The sequence below is a fragment of the Trachemys scripta genome, chromosome 11 (genome assembly GCF_013100865.1).
Source record: "Trachemys scripta elegans isolate TJP31775 chromosome 11, CAS_Tse_1.0, whole genome shotgun sequence".
In the NCBI taxonomy this organism is placed as follows: domain Eukaryota; kingdom Metazoa; phylum Chordata; order Testudines; family Emydidae; genus Trachemys; species Trachemys scripta.
In genome coordinates, this window is record NC_048308.1 from 48,762,314 (window position 1) to 48,787,767 (window position 25,454).

Sequence of the window (25,454 nt, forward strand, 5' to 3'; positions counted from 1 at the left end):
GAAAAACCATGTGAGTAGGACAAACCATGCAACTTCCTCCGTGTGACCAAACCTGCTTGTAACCTTAAATGCATTCTAACAAAACTACCGCAAAATTATCAGAGACATACAGATGGTGCAAATTATTTTAAAATGTGTGCCCAGCTTGGATAAGACTTTTGCAAATAGAAATTCCCTCAGACAAAACTACCTATTTGCAGAAGCATCTCAAACTCAAATGTTCAGGATGATATTGAGTACTTTTAGTTTTCAGGTAGAAAATGACATACAGATTTTCTTCCTGTCACCACTGCTTGCCATTGGACATGAAAGCAGCATGGAGGAGAATTCACTCCTAGGAGCAGATTTTATATATGGGAACAAAGACATAAACTAGCTTTAAACAGGAGTAGCTCTTAAACTGGCAAGCAAACACATGGCTAATAAGCCACATATGTGTACTATGCACCCAGTTCGCCCTTACCTTACACCTTGAGTTGTTATTTACACCAGTGCAAAGTGGTGATCATTCTGATCTGGTACCACATTACCTCACATTGGTGTAAATGACAATACAAGATGCTGGGAAATGGTGACTCACGCTCGATGGATCATATTCATCAGTGGTGTAAATTCATTGCTGTCAAGGATGAATTTCGCCATACGGCAGCAGATGAAAATGTTATTGGCTGCATGGGATGATATTCTGTATCCATGACATCATTCTAGCACAAGCATCCTGGCACAGCTGTTATACATTTATAGTTTTTACATTTAGTTTTAGAGTTCTTTAAGATGGTGACTATGGATAAGAACATATGGCTATAAGAAGATATACTGACCCCAATCTTAGATCTGGTCTCCTTTGAAGTCTTTTAGATGCATTGTGGGCCTGTAAAAGAACCCTCGGGGATAACCCAAGACAATCATTGCTAAAATATAGCATTGTATTAGTTCATTGGGAAACTGACTACAAATATATTGAAATAGTAACTGTCACTACTTTGCACCCCATTACTAAAAAGAAAAAAATATATTTATTAATGTCACAAACAGTATGTCTGCTAAACTATAAGTTATCATGGTCTTACTGTAGATCCTGGGAATCCAGTCTCGCCTGGTTGTCCTGGTCTTCCAGGCTCACCCTAAAAAACAAAAAAAGTGAAGATATAAAAAAGTCAAAAATAAGTTACCATATTATCTCTCTGTCCAAACTTCATGTCCTCATTCAACAAATCATCTTCATCCGTTTTCTCTCCAGTAACATAAATTAACTACACTCGTGCCCTATAATATCTGTTTAATTGTGCTGACTACAGTAATAAACTTGATTGCTACATTTATTAATGTAACAAAATTCTTATGAAAACTCTGGAGGATTGGGCTTAAAGTGTGTCTAAAGTGTACTTCAATGTCACTAGATGGCGCTGCAGAATAGTTTTGCTCTGGATTAGTAAAAATGTAACCTTTTATAACGATAATTTAACTTTGTTCATGATCTAAAAATTTTCTGCGGTAATATTAACCTACAGTGGTTTGGGCTTTAGCTTGGTATCTTTCCTTGTCTCTGTGCAGAAGTCTGAATAATTAAGCATAATTCGATGAAAGCATTTTCTGTGCAATTTGAAGGCGAAAGAAATCTGACTCGAATTGAGTAAGTGAACTTTAAAGAGGATTGTTTACAGTTAGCCATAGCCACCAACCAAGCAACCCTTTATTTGCATGAATTAGTTATAAAGTTTCCAGGGCACTAGACTTAAAGAAGCTAAAAGGACTCAGGAAAAGGAAAATTCTAGACATAGGTGGTATGACATTACACATTATGAAGGAAACTAATGGACCTCTTAGGAGTCTGGGCTCTATTGGCTTCAGTGGATTAAGAGCCGATCCTTTCCTAAAATTCCTATTGCTCGAATTATTTGTACTGTATAATTGCCACTAAGGGAGTTCATTATGTCTTCACAAAATATAATGTATTTCCATAACTTTAACTGACTTTTACTTTTAACTCTTTACCACTTGTTAAAATTCAATTTAAGGTGCAATAGTCATGCTTTTACAAACACAGGATACATGTGCGCTACCAGAAAACCCTTCACCTAGTAGTATGAGGTTACAAATTGGTGACAGAGGGATCATAGAAGATTAGGGTTGGAAGAAACCTCAGGAGGTCATCTAGTCCAACCCCCTGATCAAAGCAGAGATATGTTACTCTAACACAGGGGTAGGCAAACTACGGCCCGCAGCCATTTGAAGCCGGCCCGCGAGCCACACCAGTGGCTCAGCTCCGCTCTGGCGCTGTGGCCAGGGCGCAGGGTCGGGGGCTGCACCACGTGGCTCCCGGAAACCAGCATGGTCCCGCTCTGGCTCCTACACGCGCCAATGGAAGCTGCAGGGGTGGTGCCTGCAGATGGGGCAGCGAACAGAGCTGCCTGGCCGCGCCTCCGCATAAGAGCTGGAGAAGGGACTGCCACTGCTTCCGGGAGCCATTTGAGGTAAGCGCCTCGGCAACTGCACCCCTGGCCTCTCCCCACGCCCCAACCCCCTGCCCCAGCCTCGATCCCCCTCCCACTCTCCAAACCTCTCGATCCCAGCTCAGAGCACCCTCCTGCACCCCAAACCTCTCATCCCCAGCCCCACCCTAGAGCCCGCACCCCCTGTCTGAAGCTGCATCCCTTCCCACACCTCTGCCCCAGCCCTGATCCCCCTCCCGCCCTCTGAAGCCCTCGATCCCAGCCCAGAGAACGCTCCTACACCCCAAACTCCTCATCCTCAGCCCCACCCCAGAGCCTGCACCCTGTCCCGCATCCCAACCCCAATTTTGTGAGCCTTCATGCCCACCATACAATTTCTATTCCCTGATGTGGCCCTCGAGCCAAAAAGTTTGCCCACCCCTGCTCTAACACATCACAATTATAACTAATGGTTATCTTATTCCTTCATTTTTAGATGAGGTTAAAACTTGAGGAACAAATCAAATGGTTTAAAAATAACAATACATAATGTCATAGATCCAGATCAACATTATTGTGATCCTTTTTTCTCCCTAACTGCCCATAGTGCTCCAAAGCTTTTCTTAAGAGAGAGCTCAGGGGTGGCTCAGGTTCACTATTACATGGGAATCCTGGCTTGATTTCAAACAAGGCATCTCAAGCTGAGGGCTAGCAGAGCAAGGAACATTAGGAAGATGCTTCATTTAGCCCTGTGGGGGAGTAAGTGCTTTGCATAGCTCACCACTGGCCCCACAAGGTAAAAAAGGGATATTGTTGACAAGACAGAAGTCTTGTCTTCTTTGGCGGGAAGTTAGTAGCTATGATACTGGAGGTGAGTAGGAAGGTTACAGTGAAAATGAAATGGACAGAAATAATCAGAACACACACTTGCACTGGCCAGCAACTGTACCTGAGAAGCCTACATGTTTTATTAAAAGTAAAACAAGGTACAAAACAAAACAAAAATCGTACATCTTCACCAGGTTTGCCTGGAGGTCCTTCGGGGCCCCGAGCACCAACTGGACCCTAGTAATTAAATACATCAGACATTAATTAATCCACAAAACAGTCCCCTAGAAAATAAATGTATTTCATTCTGAAAGGTCATTTTATAAAGACAACATACAATAGTGAAGATTTAATTTTCAGCACCATCATAATTCTTATCCCTTCTCAACCATTCTATTCCATGATGCCCTAGGAAAGAGACACTAGGCTTTGAATAAAATGTGGGATGAATTCTATGAGGGCAAAAGTGTATTTTAGTTATTCCAAAATCTTAGTCAGGATCATGAGCAGGGGCCTTTCAGAGACCTTACACATTGCAGTCAAGTGAAATTAATAGCAATATCCTCTCTCTCGGCAGGCAGCGAGGGCTAGGGATTACAGCAGGGTTCTTGAAGTCTGGGCTTTAGTTCTGATTCTGCCCATGACCTGATGTGTGACCTTGGGACCATCATTCTAATCTTTCTTTGTTTGTTTAAATCGCCCCACCAGCCATGCAGGGACACTAATGCTTACTCACCTTCAAGTATTTTGAGATCAGTGGATGAAAGGCGCTAATCATTAGAATCATAGGGATAGAAGGGATCACAAGGGTCGTCTAGTCTGACACCCTGCCAAGATGTAGGATTTGTTGTGTCTAAACCAGTGGTGGGCAATGAGAGCTGCGGGAAGCAGCGGCCAGCACGTCCCTCAACCTGCCACTTTCCGCGGCTCCCATTGGCCAGGAACGGCAAACCGCGGCCACTGGGAGCTGCAGGGGGCCGTGCCTTTGGACGGTCAATGTCAGCAAAATGTCTCGCAGCCTGCAATCAGATTACCTTGATGGGACTCAAGGTTTCCCACCACTGGTCTAAACTATCCAAGACTGATGGCTATCCAGATACTTTTTGAAAACCTCCACTGAAGGAGCTTCCATGACTTCCCTAGGTAGTATGTTTCATTGTCCTACTGTTCTTACAGTTAGGAAGTTTTTCCTGAAATTTAACCTAAATCTGCTATGCTGTAATTTGAACCCATTGCCTCTTGTCCTGCCCTCTGTGGCAAGAGAGAACATTTTTTCTCCATCTTTTTTATGGCAGCCTTTCCAGTAGTTGAAGACCGCTATCATGTGCCCCCCTTAATCTCCTCTTTTCCAAACTAAACATACCCAGTTCCTTCCGCCTTTGCTCACATGGTTTGCATTCCATCCCTTTGACCATCTTTGTCATCGTCTCTGGATCCTTTCTAATTTCTCTATATCCTCTCTATACAAGTGGTGACCAAAATTGGACACAGTACTCCAGATGAGGCCTGACCAGTGCCAAGTAGAGCAGTACTATCACCTCCGGTGACTTGCATGCTACGCCTCTGTTAATATATTTGCTTTTTTTGCAACAGCATTGCATTGCTGATTTCTGTTGAGGTTGTGATCCACCACAACTCCCATCACTGCCATTCAAAGCAATTAAAACTCAGTGAACCAGCCGAAAAATATCACCACCAGTCCTGACTGCAGCCCTAGTCACATGGTCACTTTGGTGCATGCAGCAAGAGAGGAGCCTATGGTATAGTGAGAATTTAGAATAGTCTCTACTGTTACAGTCTGCAATTTTACATTGGGAAGATGCACACATATTTGACCTTACCATTGGTCCTGGATCCCCAGCTTCACCTGGCGGGCCTGTGGGGCCAACACCACCCTAAAATTGACCCAAAAAAGGATAAATATAGAGTAGATTAGAACCAAAGGTAGTGGTCCGGAAAACTATTACAAATAGTAAAAATTATACAGGCACAATTAGCAACCCAGATGGGAATACTGACTGTTCTTGAGACAGTTTGGATCCAGATTCGAACTCGTGTCATGACAATGGAATAAATGAATACTCTGGATCCTATTACCCCTCAAACTTTGGAGACGTCCGAGCCACATGCACATTTTGCAGCTCAGCCCATCTTTACCCCATCGGAAGCCAGCCCAGTGCTGAGACTGAAGCCAGAGAAAGTTAATAGCCAACATTTTCTATTATTAAAGAGTGCCCTAATTAAAATATGTGTGGAGTAAAAAGACCTCTTCTGGACCTGATAGCAAATTGATCTCTTTGGATTAACATCACTGTCTTCTGAAGTCCATCACTGGACTTATGTGGATACCAAGATTCCTGACTTTCGGGGCAGAAGGTAACTCTGAAGAATGCAGTATTTACTTTAAACAGATTTCTCCTTTCACCACACTTCACCACAACAGAACAATAACAGAGAGCCACAAACCAGTAGGACTATTGAAGGAGTAAGGTACTATTCAAAATTCACAAGGGTGTCAGAATTTGGCCAGTAAATTTGAAACAAAGCTATTTCATTGATAACTGGAATCAGTTTAAAAACGAGGAAGTAAATTCTGACTTGAGTAGAAATTGCACATGCATCTAAGATCATGAGTATCCAGATGCCTGTGGTATAAGACTAAAAAATGACAATGAAATAAAAGAGGTTATGTTGTAATTCTCTGGGCATAGTGCTCGGTGGTGACTTGTGTTAATTATGTAGTGCTTGGACTGTCCTGCCTAATTCCTTGTAAGAATTAGAGATAGGCTAAGACATTGCAGGCTACTCATTCTATAAACAGGCACACAATTTGGGAAAACTTTAAGAAAGATGAATTACTGGTATTATGCTATCTCTGAATAGCAATATAATTAGCAAGGATCATCACTGTAAGCATCTGACAAAAAGACAATTATAGGCCAAATACACCTCAGGTGTAATTCCATCAAAGTTAATGGGATAGAGTTGGCCCACTGTGTTTCATAGAATTACATAAGAATACAAGATCAGTTAATACTTTTTTAGGATGGAATTTCTGTGTGTGCACTACATCGTTATAGCTTTAAATCAGGAAAGCACTTAACCACATGCTTAAGTACATCCCTAACTAGCAAAGGACTTACACCTTTGATGAAGGATACTTTCCAGAAACAGGGCCTACATGAACACTTTAGATATCATGCACTCTGTCTGTTCTTATTCCTTTTGTGTACATCTGTGTTAAATACCATGGAACAAATCACTTACTTGTTGTCCTTGTAGACCCTGCGGACCTCTTGGACCCACTGGACCCTATTAAAAACACAAGGGCTTGTTAAACCGTCTCAAAATAAATGAAATCAAATCATCTCACCATGTAAACCAAGCGAAAGGGCATGTCTGATGGTGACCTTCAAACTAACGAACACTTTTATGGTCAAAGCCTCTGGAAGCATAATGAGCTGATACTCAATAGACACTGGGCTGTTAGGTGCAGAAGGGAGTCAAAAGGGGAAGGGAAGAAGAGGAAGGGCGTCGAAGAAGAATCAGAACATTGGGAGGCATGTAATTCAGAAGGAGTTGAAAACCTTGGATTGCTTTTTCCCTTTAGAGTCACTAAATGTGGGAGGAGAGAAACTCTCCTCCTAGTTATGCTACAAGCTTGGAATGTGCGGTGAGGCCTTAGGTCCGGTGAGGCTTTGAGGCCTGCCTCACTCTACAACAAAAATGTAACAATCAAAAATAAACTTGTCAAGTACAATGTAGCCAAATATCATGTTTAATTAATTCAAACTCAAATCTCTGCCTCATTATTCAAATGAGTAGAACTGTGGGACCAGTGCTGTATTATGCTTATCCTGCTACACTAAATGTATGGGAGAGGGCCTCAGTAGTCTGTGAAATCTTAACAACTGTTTTTAAAGGGTCGAGTTTCACAATAAATTTGTTCAGAATTTCATGACATTTTCCTGCCTAAAAAAGGAGTGAAATTTAAGAAAAATAACTTATTGAATTGAAACCTCAACTCTGAGAGCAATAACAATTTTGTTTGAAAGCAATTCTCACCCGGCTTCTAGGAATACTAGGGAAATAAGAGAGAATACTACTGGAGAGCAGAATTTGTATTTTGACAGAGTCACAAAGAACTGGTATCATGCAAGTTTCGTTGTTCTATCTTAAACACAGAACCCCTGGTTTTCAAGTGGGTTCCATATTACATTTCCAGTACAAGGAGCAGGTAAGAGAAGGAAACAGCAACAAACCAATAAATAATATTAATATAACAATAGGAACAAACAAGTAAACCACTTGTGATCCCGGGTGAGAATCAAATGTTGGGTTGAAAAGAAAAGTGTTAAGTGCATTTACATAAAGGGAGCATATTCATTTCTTGCATACATGTTCTACTTCAGATCTGTTCTACCACAGAGGTACTCAATGTGTTCTCACCACTGCACCGGGCATGAATCCCATTTGACTACTGATTCCAGATTTCTCATCCAATCCTGCCATCTGAGCTGCAAACGGCTGTAAAAATGAGAAGCCCAATTTTAGCTGACAATTGTGTTCATGATGCAAAAGTCAGAAAATTACACAACTCACTTTTCATTATTCATTCTGGCTCTGCAGTGCTAAAGAGGAAAATCTTATTTTTGTCATTAAAAGAAAAACTTTCATTCACTTAAACAGAAGTTGGATCAGGCCTTCAAAGAGCAGCTGAGTTAGGTAATTCACAATTTGCATGCTTGCTTTTCAAACCATACTGCACTTTAATCCAAAAAAGATTTTTTATTATTATTAAAGGAAAGATCTTCCTTGAAATGAGATAAATTTCTCTTTCCCTGACTTTTAAGTTATACCCATCTTAATCTTGTCTGCAGACATTTTTCAGCATTTTCTGAGCCTCACATTTTCATTTTGTTTTTACATAAATGTCCCTAACATTTAGAAATATATGAAGCTAAGTGGAAAATTAGCTGATTTTTTCTTTCATCTTAAATAATAACTTTGACCGTATTTCCCTTAGTCAGCAAAGCTGAAGAGCATCTGCTGTTCTTGTGATCCTGTGCCAGCCTACAAAACAAATTAATTAAAGCAGGGAGGGTTTTCAACAAACACGCATCCCTCTCTTGCCTACTTGCTTGTTGATATGGTTGAAAAACCAAAACCTTTTTATTTTCTTTATTAAGGGCCGGCTCCTCAGTTGTGACTGAGGAGTACTCATTGTCCTTTGCACTCCTCTGACTGGTCCCCTACCACAGTGCCTGAAGGCTGCCCTGTCCTGTTCCTGCCATAGGGCCATTACACAAGCCAGGAATCTCTTGGAAGCAGGGGAGCTCTGGCCAGGCCTCTTCCTACCACACTTTCTAGGCCAGCTGCCACAAAAGATGGGTGGTTTAGCAATCACTACACCAGTTCTGTACCACAATGCTGGGGAGATCCTCCGAGGGCTGGATCAGCTGGGTTTAGGGTCACTTAGAGTAACATAAAGAGCCAATGTGCTGCCCAGCATTATCAGGGCTTGATTCACCACTACATTACTCCAGTTTTACATCCGTCATCAGCGTAACGCCCTTGATTTCAATAGAGTTACAGTGCAATAAAGCCAGTAATGCAGTGGGGAATCAAGAAATATATCTTTAGAACACCAACAAATGACGTAATTTACAAAATATGAAAAGGAACAATTTTATTTCATATTAACCCGTAATCAATCCTACACTTCATAGAATCTTTGTAAAGAAATGTCTTGCAGATCACCTAATCCACATCCATGCGGTGCAGGATTTATCCCTATAGAACATCCCTGAATGCTTCATCTAGCTTTAGGTCTCAATAGTTCCAGCGAAGGGGAATCCACTGCGCAACCAAGAAGTTGGCTCAATCATACTTTAAATAACTTAATAACAAATTGACTCATTGTTCAGCCTAAATTTCCCTTTGCTAAATTTCATCCCATCATTTCTCTTCATTCCTCCAGGAACCATCACACTATTTCTCTTCAATCCCTTGGGGCCTGATCCAAAGTCCACTGGAATGGACGGATTCCTATTGACTCCAATGCACTTCGTATTGGGATTTTTTAAACTGCTAAAATATACATATTGAATTCTTTCAGACCTTCCTCCAAAGTCAGCCCTTCCAAATCACTAATCCTCTTTTTGCCACCATTTGCATCTTCGACAGATACTTTCCACCCTTCCCATTAGCTTCTTATTTGATCCATTTGTTTCCAAAGTTTGGATCAGTTTAATTAAAGGGAAAAGTTTTCATTCTCTCACCCCTCCTCCAGCCATTTAGTATAGAGGAGAAGTGGATTAAATTACCTTGATGGTCTTTTCCAAGCCTACTATCTATGAGCACACGAAAGTAGTAGGTTAACATCCCCATCCTCTCAGAGATGCAACAGAAATTGAGAGCAAGAATCATCTTAGCTATTCATAAAAAGCATCTATTCACTAATTAAACCTGTGCTGATTAGAAAACTTAAAGTTAGAAGAGGCTGAAATAAATACCAACATATGTAAATACTTAAATCCTGATTTACTGCATGTACAAAACACAGCCACACTGACACTCTGCAAACTTGATCACTTACCATTGGCTGGCACCACACTCACTAGGCTTCTTCACCCATGGCCCCAGGTATCAAAGAGCAAATCATTCATTTTAATCAGAATGGGTGGCAGAGATTAACGTCTGGATAGGAATCATATCCACAACATCCCAACCCTAAGCTATCTTTCTATGGCCGGTTTTGTGTCTCTGAAAGTCAGATCCTGTGGTGAATGGGAACTGGGGGCATTTGACACATTGCTAGATCCAGTCCATCATTCACCTGGGTCCCATACTTATGCATCTATAAAACTTACTGCATTCCTCCCATCTGGTCCTGAGTGAGTTGGATGTCCTGGGGGTCCAGGATCACCAGGCTGTCCAGGGATACCAGGTTCCCCATCAATCCCTTGAGGACCACGAGGACCCTAGAAAGAAAGTCAGCAGAAATTAGTACAGATACATACCAAATATATTAGTGAGCTTCATTAGAATTTACAAATGCTTGACTAGCTTTTATTAAACCCAAGGGGAATGGTAATATTTCTGCTGAAAAGGTCCTCAAGCAGACAGCATCCCCCATAACTACTCAAGCTAGTTAAGTCCAAAGCATACTGCAAACAGTTATAAAGGGATCTCACAACACTAAATAAAATGGCAGATGAAATTCAGTGTCGATAAGTGCAAAGTAATGCACCTTGAGAAACATAATCCCAACTATACATACAAAATGATGGGGTCTAATTTAGCTGTTACCACTCAAGAAAGAGATCCTGGAGTCATCTTGCATAGTTCTCTGAAAACATTACTCAGTGTGCAGTGGCAGTCAAAAAAGTTAACAGAATGGGAGGAACTATTTGGAAACGGATAGATAATAAGTCAGAAAATATTCCATTGACATTATGTTAATCTGTGGTATGCTAACATCTTGCATACTGACAGCAGTTCTGGTTGCTCCATCTCAAAAAAGATGTATTAGAATTGAAAAATGTACAGAGAAGGGCCACAAAAATGATTACAAGTATGGAACAGCTTCCATATGAGTAGAAATTAATAAGACTGGGACCATTCAGTTTGAAAAAGAGACGACTAAGGGGGGATATGATAAAGGTCTTTAAAGTCATGAATGGTGTGGAGAAAGTGAATAGGGAAGAATTACTTACCCCTCACATAACACAAGAACCAGGGGTCAGACAGTGAAATTAATAGGCAGCAGATTTAAAACACACACAAAAAGGAAGTACTTCTTCACACAATGCAGAGTCAACCTGTGGAACTCATTGCCATGGAATGTTGTGAAGGCAGAAAGTATAACCAGGTTCAAAAAAGAATGAGATAAGTTCATGGAAGCTAAGTCTATCAATGGCTATTAGCCAAGATTGTCAGGGATGCAACCCCATGTCCTGGGTATTCCTAAACCTCTGACTGCAAGAATCTGGGACTGGACAACAGGGGATGGATCACTTAATGATTGCCCTGTTTTGCTTATTCCCTCTGAAACATCTGGCACTGGCCACTATCAGAAGACAGGATACTGGGCTAGATGAACCATTAGTCTGACCCAACATGATCATTCTCATGATCATTCCTGTTCCTCAGACAAGAAGCACTATCTGGAAGTAACAGCAGCCATCAATTATGGAGATAAATTAGACTGTCCTCTTTAAAAATATTCTTTTAGGGGCCCAGGAACAGTTCATATCATTCCCAAAAGGTGTTTATTGTGGCTTTAGAAATGCTTAGCCTTGCACACAGTGTAAGTGTAGCAAGAATTACAGAGTAGATTTCAATGCAGCTGAATGTTTGCAGCCTCCTATCAGAGACAGACCTCCAACTATCATGAATTTGCTGTACAAATGACACACAAGAACAGGGCTTGCCTAAACTTGAAATGCTAGAGCAGAGCAACTGTGCCGCTGCAATGCTTCAATGTAGACGTTGAAGGGGAGGGTTTCTCCTGTCAGCACAAGTAATACAGCTCCCTGAGACATGGTAGCTAGGTCAAAAGAGAAGAATTCTTCTGTCAGCCTAGCATTATCTAGGTTGGCTCACCTACACCGCTTTTTCACACCCCTGAGCAATGTAGTTAAGCTGACTTAATTTTCTAGTGTACACCAGGCCTCAGAATGTGATCTATACCAGTGCAAATACTAGGTTAACTGATGCCAAGGAGTTACCTAAGATTAGCAGTGGCATAAATTAGACCAGAATCTATCCCATAGCTTCTCTGAGTGACTACAGTCACATGGTCATTCTAGTGAATTCCATATTGTCCCCTTTCCCCTGCATCCAGCTTGTATGAGAAGAACTAAATAAAGAAGCAGCTGGCAAGACATCAATGGAGTTAAACAGCCAAAAATCAATAGAAATATTTCATGGACATGTAAAAATCCATTTTTAAATGAATAAATACTTTGAAGTGTTTGCTCCGACCACCACTTTCACTTCCACCTACACATGGAGAGAAATGTTTGATTATAGTGAAGGAAACATTTTATGAGCCTTTGAACTTTGCTAAATCTCTATAAAGAGCCCGCAACCATAAAACTTATGAAGTCTTCCTTAATGAGCCATCATTACAAACACATGCTGTACTACTATAACCAGCTGGCTTGCGTTTATTTCTATTTGATAAGGACTGTAATCATCTGAGGGTTTGCTGTGCATTGGAATGAGTCCCCCAGGAGTTGGGGACTGCATTAGGATAGCCCATGTCTACCATATCAGGTACTAATGAACTCCTCAAAACTCCCAGGGACAAGTTAATGCTTTCTTTCATAATTCTAGCTATACAGTTTTTATGGTCAGAAGTCATGTGATCCTAGCAACGTGGGAGAAAAGCAGCCTTTTCCCTTAACATACACATACACGCTGTCTGAACTTCAGTTCTAGTTGTTGACTGGACAGGAGCTATGGACTACAACAGAGGTGGGCAAACTATGGACCGCGGGCCACATCCGGCCCGCAGGTCTGTCCTGCCTGGCCCCTAAGCTCCTGGCCGGGGAGGCTAGCCCCTGGCCCCTCCCCGGCTGTCCCCCTCCCCCGCAGCCACTCTGCTGCGCGGGGAGCGCTCTGGCCCGCCGCTCTTGCCAGGCTGCGCGGCTTGCACCCACCCACTTCCCAGGCTTTCCAATAAGCCAGTCCTGCCACTCTGAGCGGCATGGTAAGGGGGCAGGGAGCAGTGGGGTTGGATAAGGGGTAGGAGGTCCTGGGGGGCAGTCAGGGGACAGGGAGCAGGGGGCAATTAGGGGGTGGGGTCCCAGGGGTGGTTAGGGGTGGGAGGTCCCAGGGGGTGGTCAGAGGACAGGGAGCAGGGGGCGGTTGGACGGGGTGGAGGTTCGGGGAGGGGGAGGTGGTCAGGGGACGAGGAACGGAGGGGTTGGATAGGCGTGGGAGTCCTGGGGGGCTTCTCAGGGGGCGGGGGTGTGGATGGGGGGGCAGTCAGGGGACAGGGAGCGGTGGGTGGGGTTGGACAGGGGGCGGTCCCAGGAGGGGGCAGTCAGGGGACAAGGAGCAGAGGGGGTTGGATGGGTTGGAGGATCTGAGGGGGGCAGGGAGGGGGCAGATAGGGGGCAGGGACCAGGCTGTTTTGGGAGGCACAGCCTTCCCTACCCGGCCCTCCATATCATTTCGCAACCCCAATGTGACCCTCGGGCCAAAAAGTTTGCCCACCCCTGGACTAGACTGAGCCCATCCCTGTAGGATGGATGCGTACAGATGGTAAGTCTACTAGAGTCTCCTCAGAAATCTGCATTATTATTTAATATGTAAATTACAGTAGCACCCACAGGCCCCAGACAATATTGGGCCCCATTATAGTAGGTCTTATACAAACAGAGGTAGACATAATGCCAGCCTCAAAAATCTTACAATCTAAAAACAGGAGCAATGTATTTTTCTATTTTATTTTCTTTGTTCTGGAATGAAACAGACAGAATCCACTCATTGGAAGGAAGATATGAATGCCAATGAACAATGGGACAAGCTTTTCTAAAATGACCATTGATGTCCAACTTGAGACACCTTAAAGCAGCCTGATTTAAGAGAAGGTGAGGAGCGCCTGAGAATCAAACCTCGTTAAAATGTCTCAGGTTGAGCACCCAAAAAATTGAGGCACCCCAAATTACTAGTCACGTTTGAAAATCATGGACAATAGTATTTATTTGTTGTCTCCAGATGTTTTATTTTGTTTTGACTGGCCCACAAGCACTGAACCCTCCATGCTAAATGGAGTTTGAAGGCAACAATGCATTAGCTTTATACCAAAACATTCCTTTAGACACATACTTTGTGGTAGGAAAAAATATAATGTGAAGCATTTTTTAACCTCCAAAAATTCATCAGCTGCGACATCAACACTGTGGAATGAAAACTAGCAAATTGTGTGTTTATATTAATTTGGAGAGGACAACTAACCAGCTGGAGGTAGCTCATATTGAATGTTTTTGTTTTGTAAAACCATTTTGTTTGTCCCTGTTCATCTTTTAGTAACTCAGCAACCATGGGGAGATTTTGAGTAACAGATATTCCAGCTAGGCCACAAGGTGGCATCCTTTGAACATCCACACAGTTTATTGCAAATACAATAATACTGTGGTTATTTGTTACTGGTATGCAGAAAACAAAAGATTAAAGTTTTGCCTTTGATATTATAGTGAAAGAAAATAGTCCACAGTAAAACAGTTTCAAACCACAGTTTATCATACTATTAAGACAGTAATATAATTAATACCTACTGTACCAGTATACTACGTGAAACTAGAGCCCCTGAACAAGATTTAGTTTATTTTCAATCATGTAAAAACATTGCTTGTAAAAACTAAGAATAATATCGTTTGAATTCAAAGAAGTAACTGTTTAATCCCAAGAGGCAGATTGCAGAAACAAAGGTTGCTGCTGCTAAACATACAGCTACATTGCTTCTTATTTCAAAACTCCTCCTCCTACAATGCAATGTATTTTATAAACCTACAGCTGCTAAACTCAACCACCAAGTGGCATTTCATCACATTACATGATTAACAAATAATCTGATGCTTAAAATAAAAGTAGAAAAATATGACACTACTTCATTTACATCTAAATGTTTTTTGTTTTCCTTAAATGCAGGTCCATAAGGAAATAAAAAGTCAGCATTAGCATGGAGGCCCCCCTTTCCAAAAGCAGCCTCAACATTTTGGGTGGGAGGAGTAGGGGTGGAAAGGAGTAAAGTATTCTTATGGGTCTCAGAGGTCTGGCCTTTGGTCAAGGCCACAGGCAGTCAATGAGAACTACCTCTGTAGTAAGGGATGAGAGAGTATCCAAGATAAATTGAAATAATGTTGCTGTTTAAAATCTAAAAACCTGTTTAAAGCAGCTTCTGTATTTTTGCTGTGGTTTTGTTTCAATAAGGAACATGTTGGAGAAACAGTCTACCATTATAAAGTATAATCCTACTTCAAAGGTTCCATGCTAGAACATTATGGAGCAGAGAAGAGAATTCTGAGATTGAAAGGATCCTTTTTATACCCACTTGAAAGAACCTCAACTCCTTTGATATCTTCACCATTCCCTTTCAGCCTTTCTGTGGTTCATGCAACCACCAATCATGCAGATGCTGAAATTCCTTTATTGAGCATTTATTTCTGCAGTGCAGTCTTAATAATATTATTCACTAACATACTTCCACGTTCCGCCCACACATTGACTCCTACTTATTTCTTGAGCTCTCTCTTCCATTTTGAAATACTCTAAGCCAGTGGTTCTCAAACTAGGGCCGCCGCTTGTTCAGGGAAAGCCCCTGGTGGGCTGGGCCAGTTTGTTTACCTACCACATCCACAGGTTCGGCCGATCGCAGTTCCCACTGGCTGCGGTTCGCCGCTCCAGGCCAATGGGGGCTGTAGGAAGTGGTGCGAGCCGAGGGACATGCTGGACGCCATTCCTGCAATCCCCATTGGCCTGGAGCAGCAAACCGCGGCCAGTGGGAGCCGTGATCGGCCGAACCTGTGGACACAGCAGGTAAACAAACCGGCCCAGCCCACCAGGGGCTTTCCCTGAACAAGCGGCAGCCCTAGTTTGAGAACCACTGCTCTAAGCAGTTAACATCACCTCTGATACAATGTTGTCGCCATTAAAAAGTCAACATTTACCTTTAGTTGCCATATAAAGGTATGAGATACTTCATGTCTCATTTCGGGTAAGTGTTGGCAAATGATGACTTGTCAGTGGCAATGCCTCTAGACATTGGTCAATTGTTTCAAAGGTAAAATTCACGTTTCAAACTACTCAGAGAACCAGTAGATATAAAATCCTCTGGCCTTGTGATCTGTGTTTTGGGAGATGGGTGGAAAGGAACTGGAATGTTTATAAGGCATTGGATGTTAGAGCAGATGTAAAGCAATTTAGCACTTTGAGGTCAGCCCTGCACGTGAATACTGATTAAGTGAACTTCTAAGAACAGCATTTGGCAACTTACAGGTCTCCCCTTAGGTCCTCGTTCTCCTCTTGGTCCTTGTGAACCTGGAGGTCCCTAAAGGAATAAATAAAATCATTAAATACATTGAGCTAATGATTTACAGAGTTTTGAAAATGTAAAATAAAATAATTATTTTAAAAGTAATTTTATAAAAACAGCCCTTCTCAAGAAAGCGTACACACAGTGTGAGGCAGTACTTTGGTTTGTTTGCCTTTTAAAAAGGTGGACTCACTTCAAATCACTTCTTACAGATTCAGGAGAGAAATGTTAGACAGCAATATCATGAATATCACAAAGAGCCTCAAATGCTCCCCATTTTTTCTCAAACATATAGAACCAGTGCTATTCCACTGCAGTCAGGTTACAGGATTTGGGCAGTCTACAAAAGAGGTGCTTGTCCCCTGTGCAATTCATCAGAGACTCCCTGTGCCAGAACACAGATCTGCACCATTGATGCAGATCTGACCACATCTGCACTTTGGCCATGAGGCAGGAAGCAGTGACCCCAGAGTGGCTCCTCTATCAAAAAAGAATTTTCCACTGTCATATTGGTGGTAGCATTTTACATCCACTTTGCTCTCACTTTGTGCAGGTGGAAGGTGGAAGGCAATGGAAAATCACACCCAAGGGATACAATCCTGGCCCTACTGCTAGTCCAGTGACTTGAATGGGGCGGAATTCCACCCAACATCTGTCATTTATTTCTGGGGTGGGGAAAAGAAGAGAGAAATTCATTTTAGTTGTGAATGTGTTACTCTTGAAGAGCATCTTGATTGAGGGCCCTTTCATCCAAGGGGTGCAGGAAAGAGTGCATGCAAGAAAATTTCGGCTTAAAAAGGTACAGAGAAAGAGGAGTTCTGCATACATGCAATCCTCTCCTCGGGAATGGATACCTATCTTAATGAACAAGCACCAGAGGGTGAACACGAGAAGGGAAATGATAGGAGAGGCCCTACACACAGCAGCCAAAGTAGCAACCAAATAGGGAAAAAAGTATAAACATAATCACGAAGCAGCAGCAGAAGGCAGTACCCAAAAAGGATGGAAAGAAAAAAGAGATCAGAACAGCTGCCCTGGGCCAGACGAGGTGACAGCAACTTTAATGATGCAAGAGGCATTACAGAGAGGTGCTAGATGCAGATCTGGAAAATAAGGAAGAAATGAATCCTTAAGGACATGGTTCACACTGAAGAACAAAGGATTCTCCAAAGGATACTAGGACAGGCCCTGATGCCCTGGATCTCAGCAGGCACATGCACATATACAAGGGTGGAATTGAGCATCAATCCCTACAAATAGGTCAATAGGTTCAGTATCCACAAGGCACACCTGATGGCCAAAAGCACTCTCACAGCTGCTATGGCACTGTCCATTTGTTTTAGTGCCAGAAATCCCCTAGCAACCTGCCTTCCGTTTCTTATGTGCTCCATCCTTTTCTCCTGTCCTATGATCTCAAGACTGCTGTCCTTTCCTGATGTCATTGTGCATGCTCAGCACAACAACTGCATTCTGCCAAAGATTTTACAGCAGCTTAGGACTGTTTTATTTGTCTCTCTCTTATGCGTCTGATTCATTTCCATTCCCAGAGGTAGTATTTAGCATTGTCTGGGTTTCTGTGTCCATGTCCTTAATTTATTTTTTCATGCTCTCTTTTCTGTGGCTTCATAACTCCTGCTGCCATGTTCATTGGCCCTCGGGGCAGTATACCAGTATTCCTGGCTGTATGTAACTCATACCCTTGTGAGTTGCTTCTTACATCTTATTGTTGTAGGCTAGTTGTTTTCTACCTTTTTTTCACTTGTAGACCCCTACAACATTTCAAATGGAGGTATGGACTCCTTTGGAAATCTTAGACATAGTCTGCAGACCCTCAGAGGACCACAGGTGGAAAACCACTGTTGTAGGCTACCTAATAGAAGGACAATATGGCCCCTGAAGTTTAGTGCCCTCTCACACCCCTCTTTCAGTATTTATGGCTTTCATGGATGAACATATCCTACCCCTGCCCTGTACCAATTCCTGCATAGGAGTGTGAAAAATGCAACCTTCCATCCCCACCAGGTCACATACTGGTAGCAAAGACAATATGTGGCTTCTACTACAGCTTCCGACATACAGTACCAGGAGGTCCATTGGTTGTTGGACCCACAGGACTCTGCCCCATTCCTCTCCCTTCTCAACCCACCTCTGCATGCTGTATCTCAATTAGCCTTCAATGAGCTGTTCTCTGTAGCATACTAATGGGTTTAAACACCAGCACAGGGTCCCCAGTCCTGCTCCTTCCCTGCTCGGTGGAGCCATATCAGCTACATTGAAGGCAGGGCCCTCCACAACCATGGAAGCTCAGACAAGATTTGCCCCTGGATTATTATTTATTAATTAATATTTATTATTTGTATTATTGTAGTGCATAAGATTCCCAGTCATGCACCAGAACCCCATTTTGATAGGTGCGATAGCAACAGGCCATTGCCTGCTGGTTGGTGCCTAGACACCTTGCCTTGCTGCTTTGCATGACTGTCATTACTCCTGGTGGAATTCTGTACCAAAAAATTAAAAATTCTGCAACACAAAATTTAAAATTCTGCGCAAAATATTTTAAAATTCTGCAAAATTCTGCATATTTTATTTGTCAAAATAACACAATATAATCACACCAGTTTCAATTATTTTTGGACATTTATTTCAAAATACCTGTCAGCAAGTATGTCTGTATCAATACAAACAACAAAAAAGATTCAGGAAATGTTTTTTGACAAATAGATTCCTTACTAGGCATATGAATACAGAACTCTGAGTAATAATTCATTTAAGCTACACTACAGAACTGTATTTCCTGCACCTCTCAGAAGCAGTGCAAAGGCTTGGGGGAGTTAGGGTAATTGAGGAGCTGAGGGAGAGGGAAGAAATTGCTGGGAAGGATCCTGGGTGTGAACTTGGAGGGCTGTGGGGTATGAATAGGAAAAGTACTGAACAGGTTTTTGGGAGTGGTAGGGAGGGATTGTTAGGGAGCTTCCCCCACGCAGACTTTGGCTGACCCCTAGCCTCTCCCATTCAATCAGGCACATCTGCCCCTGTTCCCAAGTGTCTCTGTGCCCTCACCCAGCCACTCCCCTGTCCCTATGTAGCTCTGCACCTCTCCCCCATCCCCATGTGTCTCTGTGCCTACAACCAGCCCCCCAGCCCCATGTGTCCCTGTACCCCTCCCCCATCCCCATGAGTCTCTGTGCCATCACCCAGCTACCCCCTGTCCCTATGTAGCTCTGCACCCCTCCCTCTGCCCCAAGTATCTCTGTGCCCTCCTCTAGCCCCCCATCCCTATGTGTCCCTGTACCCCTCCCCCATCCCCATGTGTCTCTGTGTCCTCACTCCCATTCAGCCCCAGCCCAGTCTGTCCTCCCCCAGAGCACCCCACAGACCCTGTCTCCTGACCTGGCCTGACAAGTGCTGCTAAGGCAGCTCTCGCTCCCCTCCCTGGAAGGGAGCTAGCACCACATCGCCCTCTGGTGGGCAAAAGGTGGAACTGCAGCAACATTTTGGCAGAAGCTTTTTTCTGCGCAAAAAAATAGAAATCTGCAGGGCTCATTAAATATGCGCCTGCGCAGTGGTGCAAAAGTCCCCCAGGAGTAATGACTTTACTTTGTTGCCTTGCCACCTCACCTGACCTTGCCTCCACAGCCCACTGACCCAGCCCCATGGATTGGCTCTCCCGGCTACCGACCCCTGAGAGAACTCAGACCATTGCCCCAGACTGCCTCTGATACTGGTGAACCTTCTGGCTGCCCACCCACCTGCACACACTTGACTACTGCTCTGGACTTCCCCCTAGCCTGCCTCACCCACCAGGCATTACAGTCATTTTCACAGTAAAAAAATGGAAATTGAAGAGACTGGAAATAATATAATCAGAAGAACAGAAGCTCAGATGCTACTTACTGATGGTCCTGGGCGGCCTCGTATTCCTGTAACCTAAACACAGAGAAGACATGAGCTAAAGCTTTCACAAAACACTAGGAATGCATTTGTCATGGCTACCCTAAGGAAAACTGCTCACTGAACGATGAAGATTTGTACAGTAAATTAAGCTACCTGACAACTTTTAGGATTTTGTAACCCCTTTTAAATTTCAGTACCTTTTCTGAATAACATAACAAGAACTTTGGAAGTCTGATGATAATTTTATGCTGACTTTTTTCTACTAGAAAAGTGCAAATAAAGATTTTTAAAAGTGAGGGTGTTACTTTCTCTCTCTTTTTAACTTTTTTTTCACTTTTCCACTAGAAAGTTTTTAAAAGTGTTTTTCCACCACTTTTTCTCTTTTTACAAAAAATCGTATTGTCAACTTTTTCCAGGAGGAAAAAGTAAATGTGAGAGAAACTGAATTATTCTCACTTTCTCTAATGTTTTTACCTTTCCCCACAGTTTTCCTGCGGGGGGGCAGGGGCGGGGAAAAATAAATAACTGACAGAAAGTTGCAACTGTCACACAATATTTTGAATTCTGAATTTTGAGCATTTTTTAAAAATAAAAAATGTCAAAAACAAATGGTTTTCAATTAAGAAATTGCTGATTTTGTTTACCAGCTCTACTTATGAGTTCTAGACCCTTCTAATATTAACCTATTGCCCATTACACTATGCACAGATTCTAACTATGAAGAAGAAAATCACTATGTACAGGTTTAATACTGCAGAATTGTTTCCCAAAAATACAATTGACAGGTTTCAATGGCACATATGCAATATTAGCCATCAAAAACTCCTGTTGGGTATATTTTAGAAAGAAATTCTCCTTAGCCTTAATTTTATTCCTTACAACTAAATGCAACTATTAAAAATCTTGTTGTGGCAGTTGCTGGTGTTAAATAATTTACATATTTTCATTGGATAAATGCTACAATTCTGTTATATGGGTGATTAATTTTCTTAAATCTCCTAAATTACAGCATGAGACATGTATACTTCCAAAAAGCACTGATAAACGAAGAAGAAATTAACTTACAATTGGCACCACTCCAGGTTCTCCTTTTTGTCCCTGCAGGGTACAGTAACAAAAATAGCTCAGATAGCAGACTATTAATGAATAACATTATTTATGAACTTTAACTGCCTTCTCCAACATTATTACTGACACATGATGCACACTGTGACATTAAACTTCCTTGCCTGGTTTACCAAGTAACAATCTTAGTACATTCAATTTAGTTCCACAGAGGAAGGTATAAAGACATTATCCTCTAATACTGCTACTGCATTTACTCAGAAGTGAATGTTTAGAATTACTGAATATCTACAACCTATCACTTTAAAAATATAAATGAATGTTAAATACTTATTTGAGGCTAGCTCCCCTCTTAATAGGTTATTTATTGGAGGTAAGTATTTAAATTTGCATTTTTTCTAAGAGATTTCACTACAACACATTTTCTCCCTGCTTATCCTCACACAATGTGGTATGTTACAGACATTCTCACACCAACAGACAACAAAAGTATCTTACCAGGAGAGAATGCCTCCTACTGTATCTACAGTAACATACCACTCAGGCTGGTCAACAATGGGTCAAAATGAACCTCCAGATCCAAACACTCTTGAACTTTGGAAGGCTGAAAAGATGGAAACTGAGCTATTTTTTTCTGTTCAGGACCATCTCCACTTATAACTAGCGTACTGTTGCAGTGTACACTCGTGTGAAATCCGATAAGGGTTTCCTATGGGAATTGAGTACCTCAGTTTCAATTTTGCTTTGTTCTTTCTCTGATGAGATTTAGTGTTGAGTGTTGAATTAAGTAATGCTGTTAGCTGAGCACTGTTGTGTCAGCTGAACTATTACAGCAGTGAAAGTGGAAGGGAAGCTGGAAAGATGTTTATATTTTTAAAATATGTATTCGTGACACATAGTGATCAAATAAGGCATAACTGAAATAGAGCTAAAGAGCACTTGCATGTTGACTCTTGTATGTAATCTGTAGTGATTAATGCAAAGATCTAATTGATCCACGGTCAACTCCATGAATTAATTAAATATAACAGCAAATGTAACACACACAGAATTCTTAATAGTACAGTATTATTTAGGTAGTATGAAGCTGTTATAATAACCCTGCTTATTAAACAGGTCTCCATGTTGGGACTCATTACACCAGCGCTCCAGGATATGAACTAACTACTAATTAGTTTATGTGTGGAATACAAGGTGCTGAAGCTGGGATTTTTAGGGACCTAAGGGGATCAGGAGGCGTTGGGTACCTAACTCCCTCACAAAATCCCCGCATAAAGTCTTAAATGGTCTGGACCCCTTTTATCCCTGTGTGATGCTGCTAGAGATGAAGCCAGGTGAGGTACTACACCTGGAACTTCCTTGATAAAAGAGAGGTTTCTGGGAGGGGCTCTCCATAAGGGAACCTAGGTTGTGGGCCCTTCCACCCCAGGATTTGGTATCCTTCCAGATAGACTGCAATCTCCCCAGGCATTAGGAAGAAGGTTCGGTGAGAACAATGAGGTTTCATTATTAAGATGCCAGCTATGGGAGGTTAATTATTTTATGATGTCTGCTGGGACATGTTGATATATCCACTAGCCAGAGTGAGATGAGCAGTGTTTGTGATATTTTACTGTATAATTTAAATTTTCTAAGTGCCACAAGTAAAGGACTGGAGCCTTTTTAGGGCTTTAATTCACTTTAAAAAGTTTAAAAAGTAAAACTTACCTTCCTTCCTCTACCTATAAAAGGAGCAAAAAAGGAAACAAATTAGTTTACTGAGAGAGGCAAAACATTCTAAGGAGTGAATGGATGTCTGTACAGCCAGAATGGTGCAACATGGAGGCATAGGAAATGGTCAGATTGCAAATGGGGAGCTTGAGAAGTGCCCAGAGGTACACATGCCCTACCTTCCTCAATGGGGATCAGTAAGGTGTGGAAGAGTTCCCTAGATGCCCAGCCTCTCTGAGTGTTGGACAGAATAGGAAATAGCATGTTCAATACAATTACCCCAGAATAGCAAATGACATTTTAATGGTGTCCCACTGTATATCCGCACTAATTTCCCCCTTTCCGTAAGCGAATACATCTGGCTCCAAGACTCTTTAAGAATGCTTAACACTACGGTGGGATTTTCAACAGCACTCAACATGGGCTTAACTCTGCTCCGACTCAAGTCAATGGTGAAATTCCCATCAACTTCACTGGGAACAGACAGATCAGCACTTCTGAAAATCCCACCCGATATCATGGTATTTGACACTGATTTTTTTCAAAAGCTACAGACGACTGAATGATCTTTGAGTTTTTTTGTCAAGTATTGCAATACTCATGTACAGTCCCCACTGGTAGTGAATTCACAGTTCTGAGGTGAGGCTCATAACAAAAATCTTTAGGAGGGATATTTATTAATATCTTTAATAAACACATTCCAGAATGTATTCATAATGCTCTTCTTCCTTGAAGACACTCATCCATGGCCTAATGCCTCCTAATGCACAGCAAGTATGCACCAACTGCTTATTAACGCATGCCATGTCTTGTCTTATTGCTTAATTATACAACTCCCTACTATGTTCCCTTTATCATTACTCCACATTATTTACACTAATATAACCAGCAATAATTATTTCCCTTTTTAAAATGCCTTCAGATGATTATATGGTTCAAATAATATAATACACAGTGTTAAGGAATATAGAATGAAAAGTTTAGAGATTTTTGTTCAGAAACTTACCCGATCATTTTTGGATGATTTATCTAAATTTTATCCTAATCTCATGGGTCTGAAAAACTGAACTAGAAATGTGACAAAAACAGTCTTTAATGTAAAATTACTCATATTTTCTGTTTCTGGGCCCGGACACAAGAAGAAAATGCAGAGGAGCAAAAAAAATAAAAGAAAATGAAATGAAAAATATTAAAAATTAAAAGATGAAGTAAACCTTTTTTATATCTCATAAGACGTTTAGTTTGGCTTTGACTGAAAATTCAGGTTGATTCATCTGGATTTACTTGTCCATCACATGCTTTCACACTCGGCAATTTCTTTAAATTGTATTAAACAATTTTTATATTTACACATATACAATTTTAGTAGGGAAAATAGGAGGTGTGTATGGAATGTAACCATCAAATTGATATGTTTTTTATAAAGATGGATCCGAACAAGAACCTGAAATCCAAACCTCATCAAGATTCCAAAAGGGGGATTAAGATCAAACCTCTGGTTATGAAGTCACCTCAACAGTATTGGGTGTGTGTATGAACTGCAGCCAGAAAGGAACTCTCTTTCAGACCCAGCTCAGATACAACTCAAGACAGCAAAAATCTCACTGGAATAACCATTCTATTGAGATTCGAGTCTAAGACCGTGGAAATCTCGTGAGAATAGCTGATCTCACAAGTTTGCTTGTGAGAGTTTGCTGAACCTGAACTTTAGCCCTACTTTTGCATCACGTCCAAACGCCAAACCCTGGGCAGATCTGGATCTGAACACCATCTCCTTTGCTCATCTCAAACTACCATATCAGAGATGACATTGTTCAAAACGTCAGCTTACCAGGCTTCATGTAAAATAAGGAATCTAAAGCAGCCTTACCAATATTGCCATCAAAATCAACACGTGCTGTGTTGGGGCACACAGGACAGCATTCTCCTGCGGGAATCTGAGGGCTCTCACATTCTAACACATCCTGACACTGGATCTCGTCACAGAGAATGGCTCCATTGTCACAGACACAAATCTGGCATGGTGAGGGCTTCCAGATATCCCTGTTCAGGTACATCTGATCGTTTTGAGTGCAGGCTATTTCTTCAGCATCCTCTTCTAGGAAAGAACAGAAAACACTTTTTAGGCATTTGCAAACTGCTAAACCACAGGAGGAGTGTGTTAACTGGGAACAGTATGTTATGGGTGCAAAAAGCACATGAGTGATGAAGACAACAGCCCAACAATGGAGTAGAAACCAATCCTTGGGACTTTAAAATGCTAACTCTTTAACCTCTTTGATTCATAAATTTCAAGGCCAGAAGGGACCATTGGTGATCATCTACTCTGACCTCCTGTATAACAGAGGACATAGAACTTCCCCCAAATAATTCTTAGAGTATATCTTTTAGAAAATTTTGATTTAAAAATTATCAGTAATGGAGATGCCACCATGACTTTTGGTAAGTTGTTCCAAAGATTAATTACTCTCACT

General features: G+C 41.8%; 1 protein-coding gene across 1 annotated transcript in view; it reads right to left on the reverse strand.

The window, feature by feature from the left end:
- COL5A2 (collagen type V alpha 2 chain) overlaps positions 1–25,454 on the reverse strand; it is a 174,027-nt gene that overhangs the window by 64,929 nt on the left and 83,644 nt on the right. Inside the window, exons 2-12 of the mRNA XM_034785175.1 lie at positions 24,851–25,078; positions 22,978–22,991; positions 21,271–21,303; positions 20,206–20,238; positions 16,270–16,323; positions 10,133–10,243; positions 7,710–7,787; positions 6,528–6,572; positions 5,102–5,155; positions 3,444–3,497; positions 1,071–1,124 (exon numbers count right to left, since the gene is read on the reverse strand). Coding sequence (XP_034641066.1) covers positions 1,071–1,124; positions 3,444–3,497; positions 5,102–5,155; positions 6,528–6,572; positions 7,710–7,787; positions 10,133–10,243; positions 16,270–16,323; positions 20,206–20,238; positions 21,271–21,303; positions 22,978–22,991; positions 24,851–25,078 — 758 coding nt within the window. The remainder of the gene's footprint in view (positions 1–1,070; positions 1,125–3,443; positions 3,498–5,101; positions 5,156–6,527; positions 6,573–7,709; positions 7,788–10,132; positions 10,244–16,269; positions 16,324–20,205; positions 20,239–21,270; positions 21,304–22,977; positions 22,992–24,850; positions 25,079–25,454) is intronic.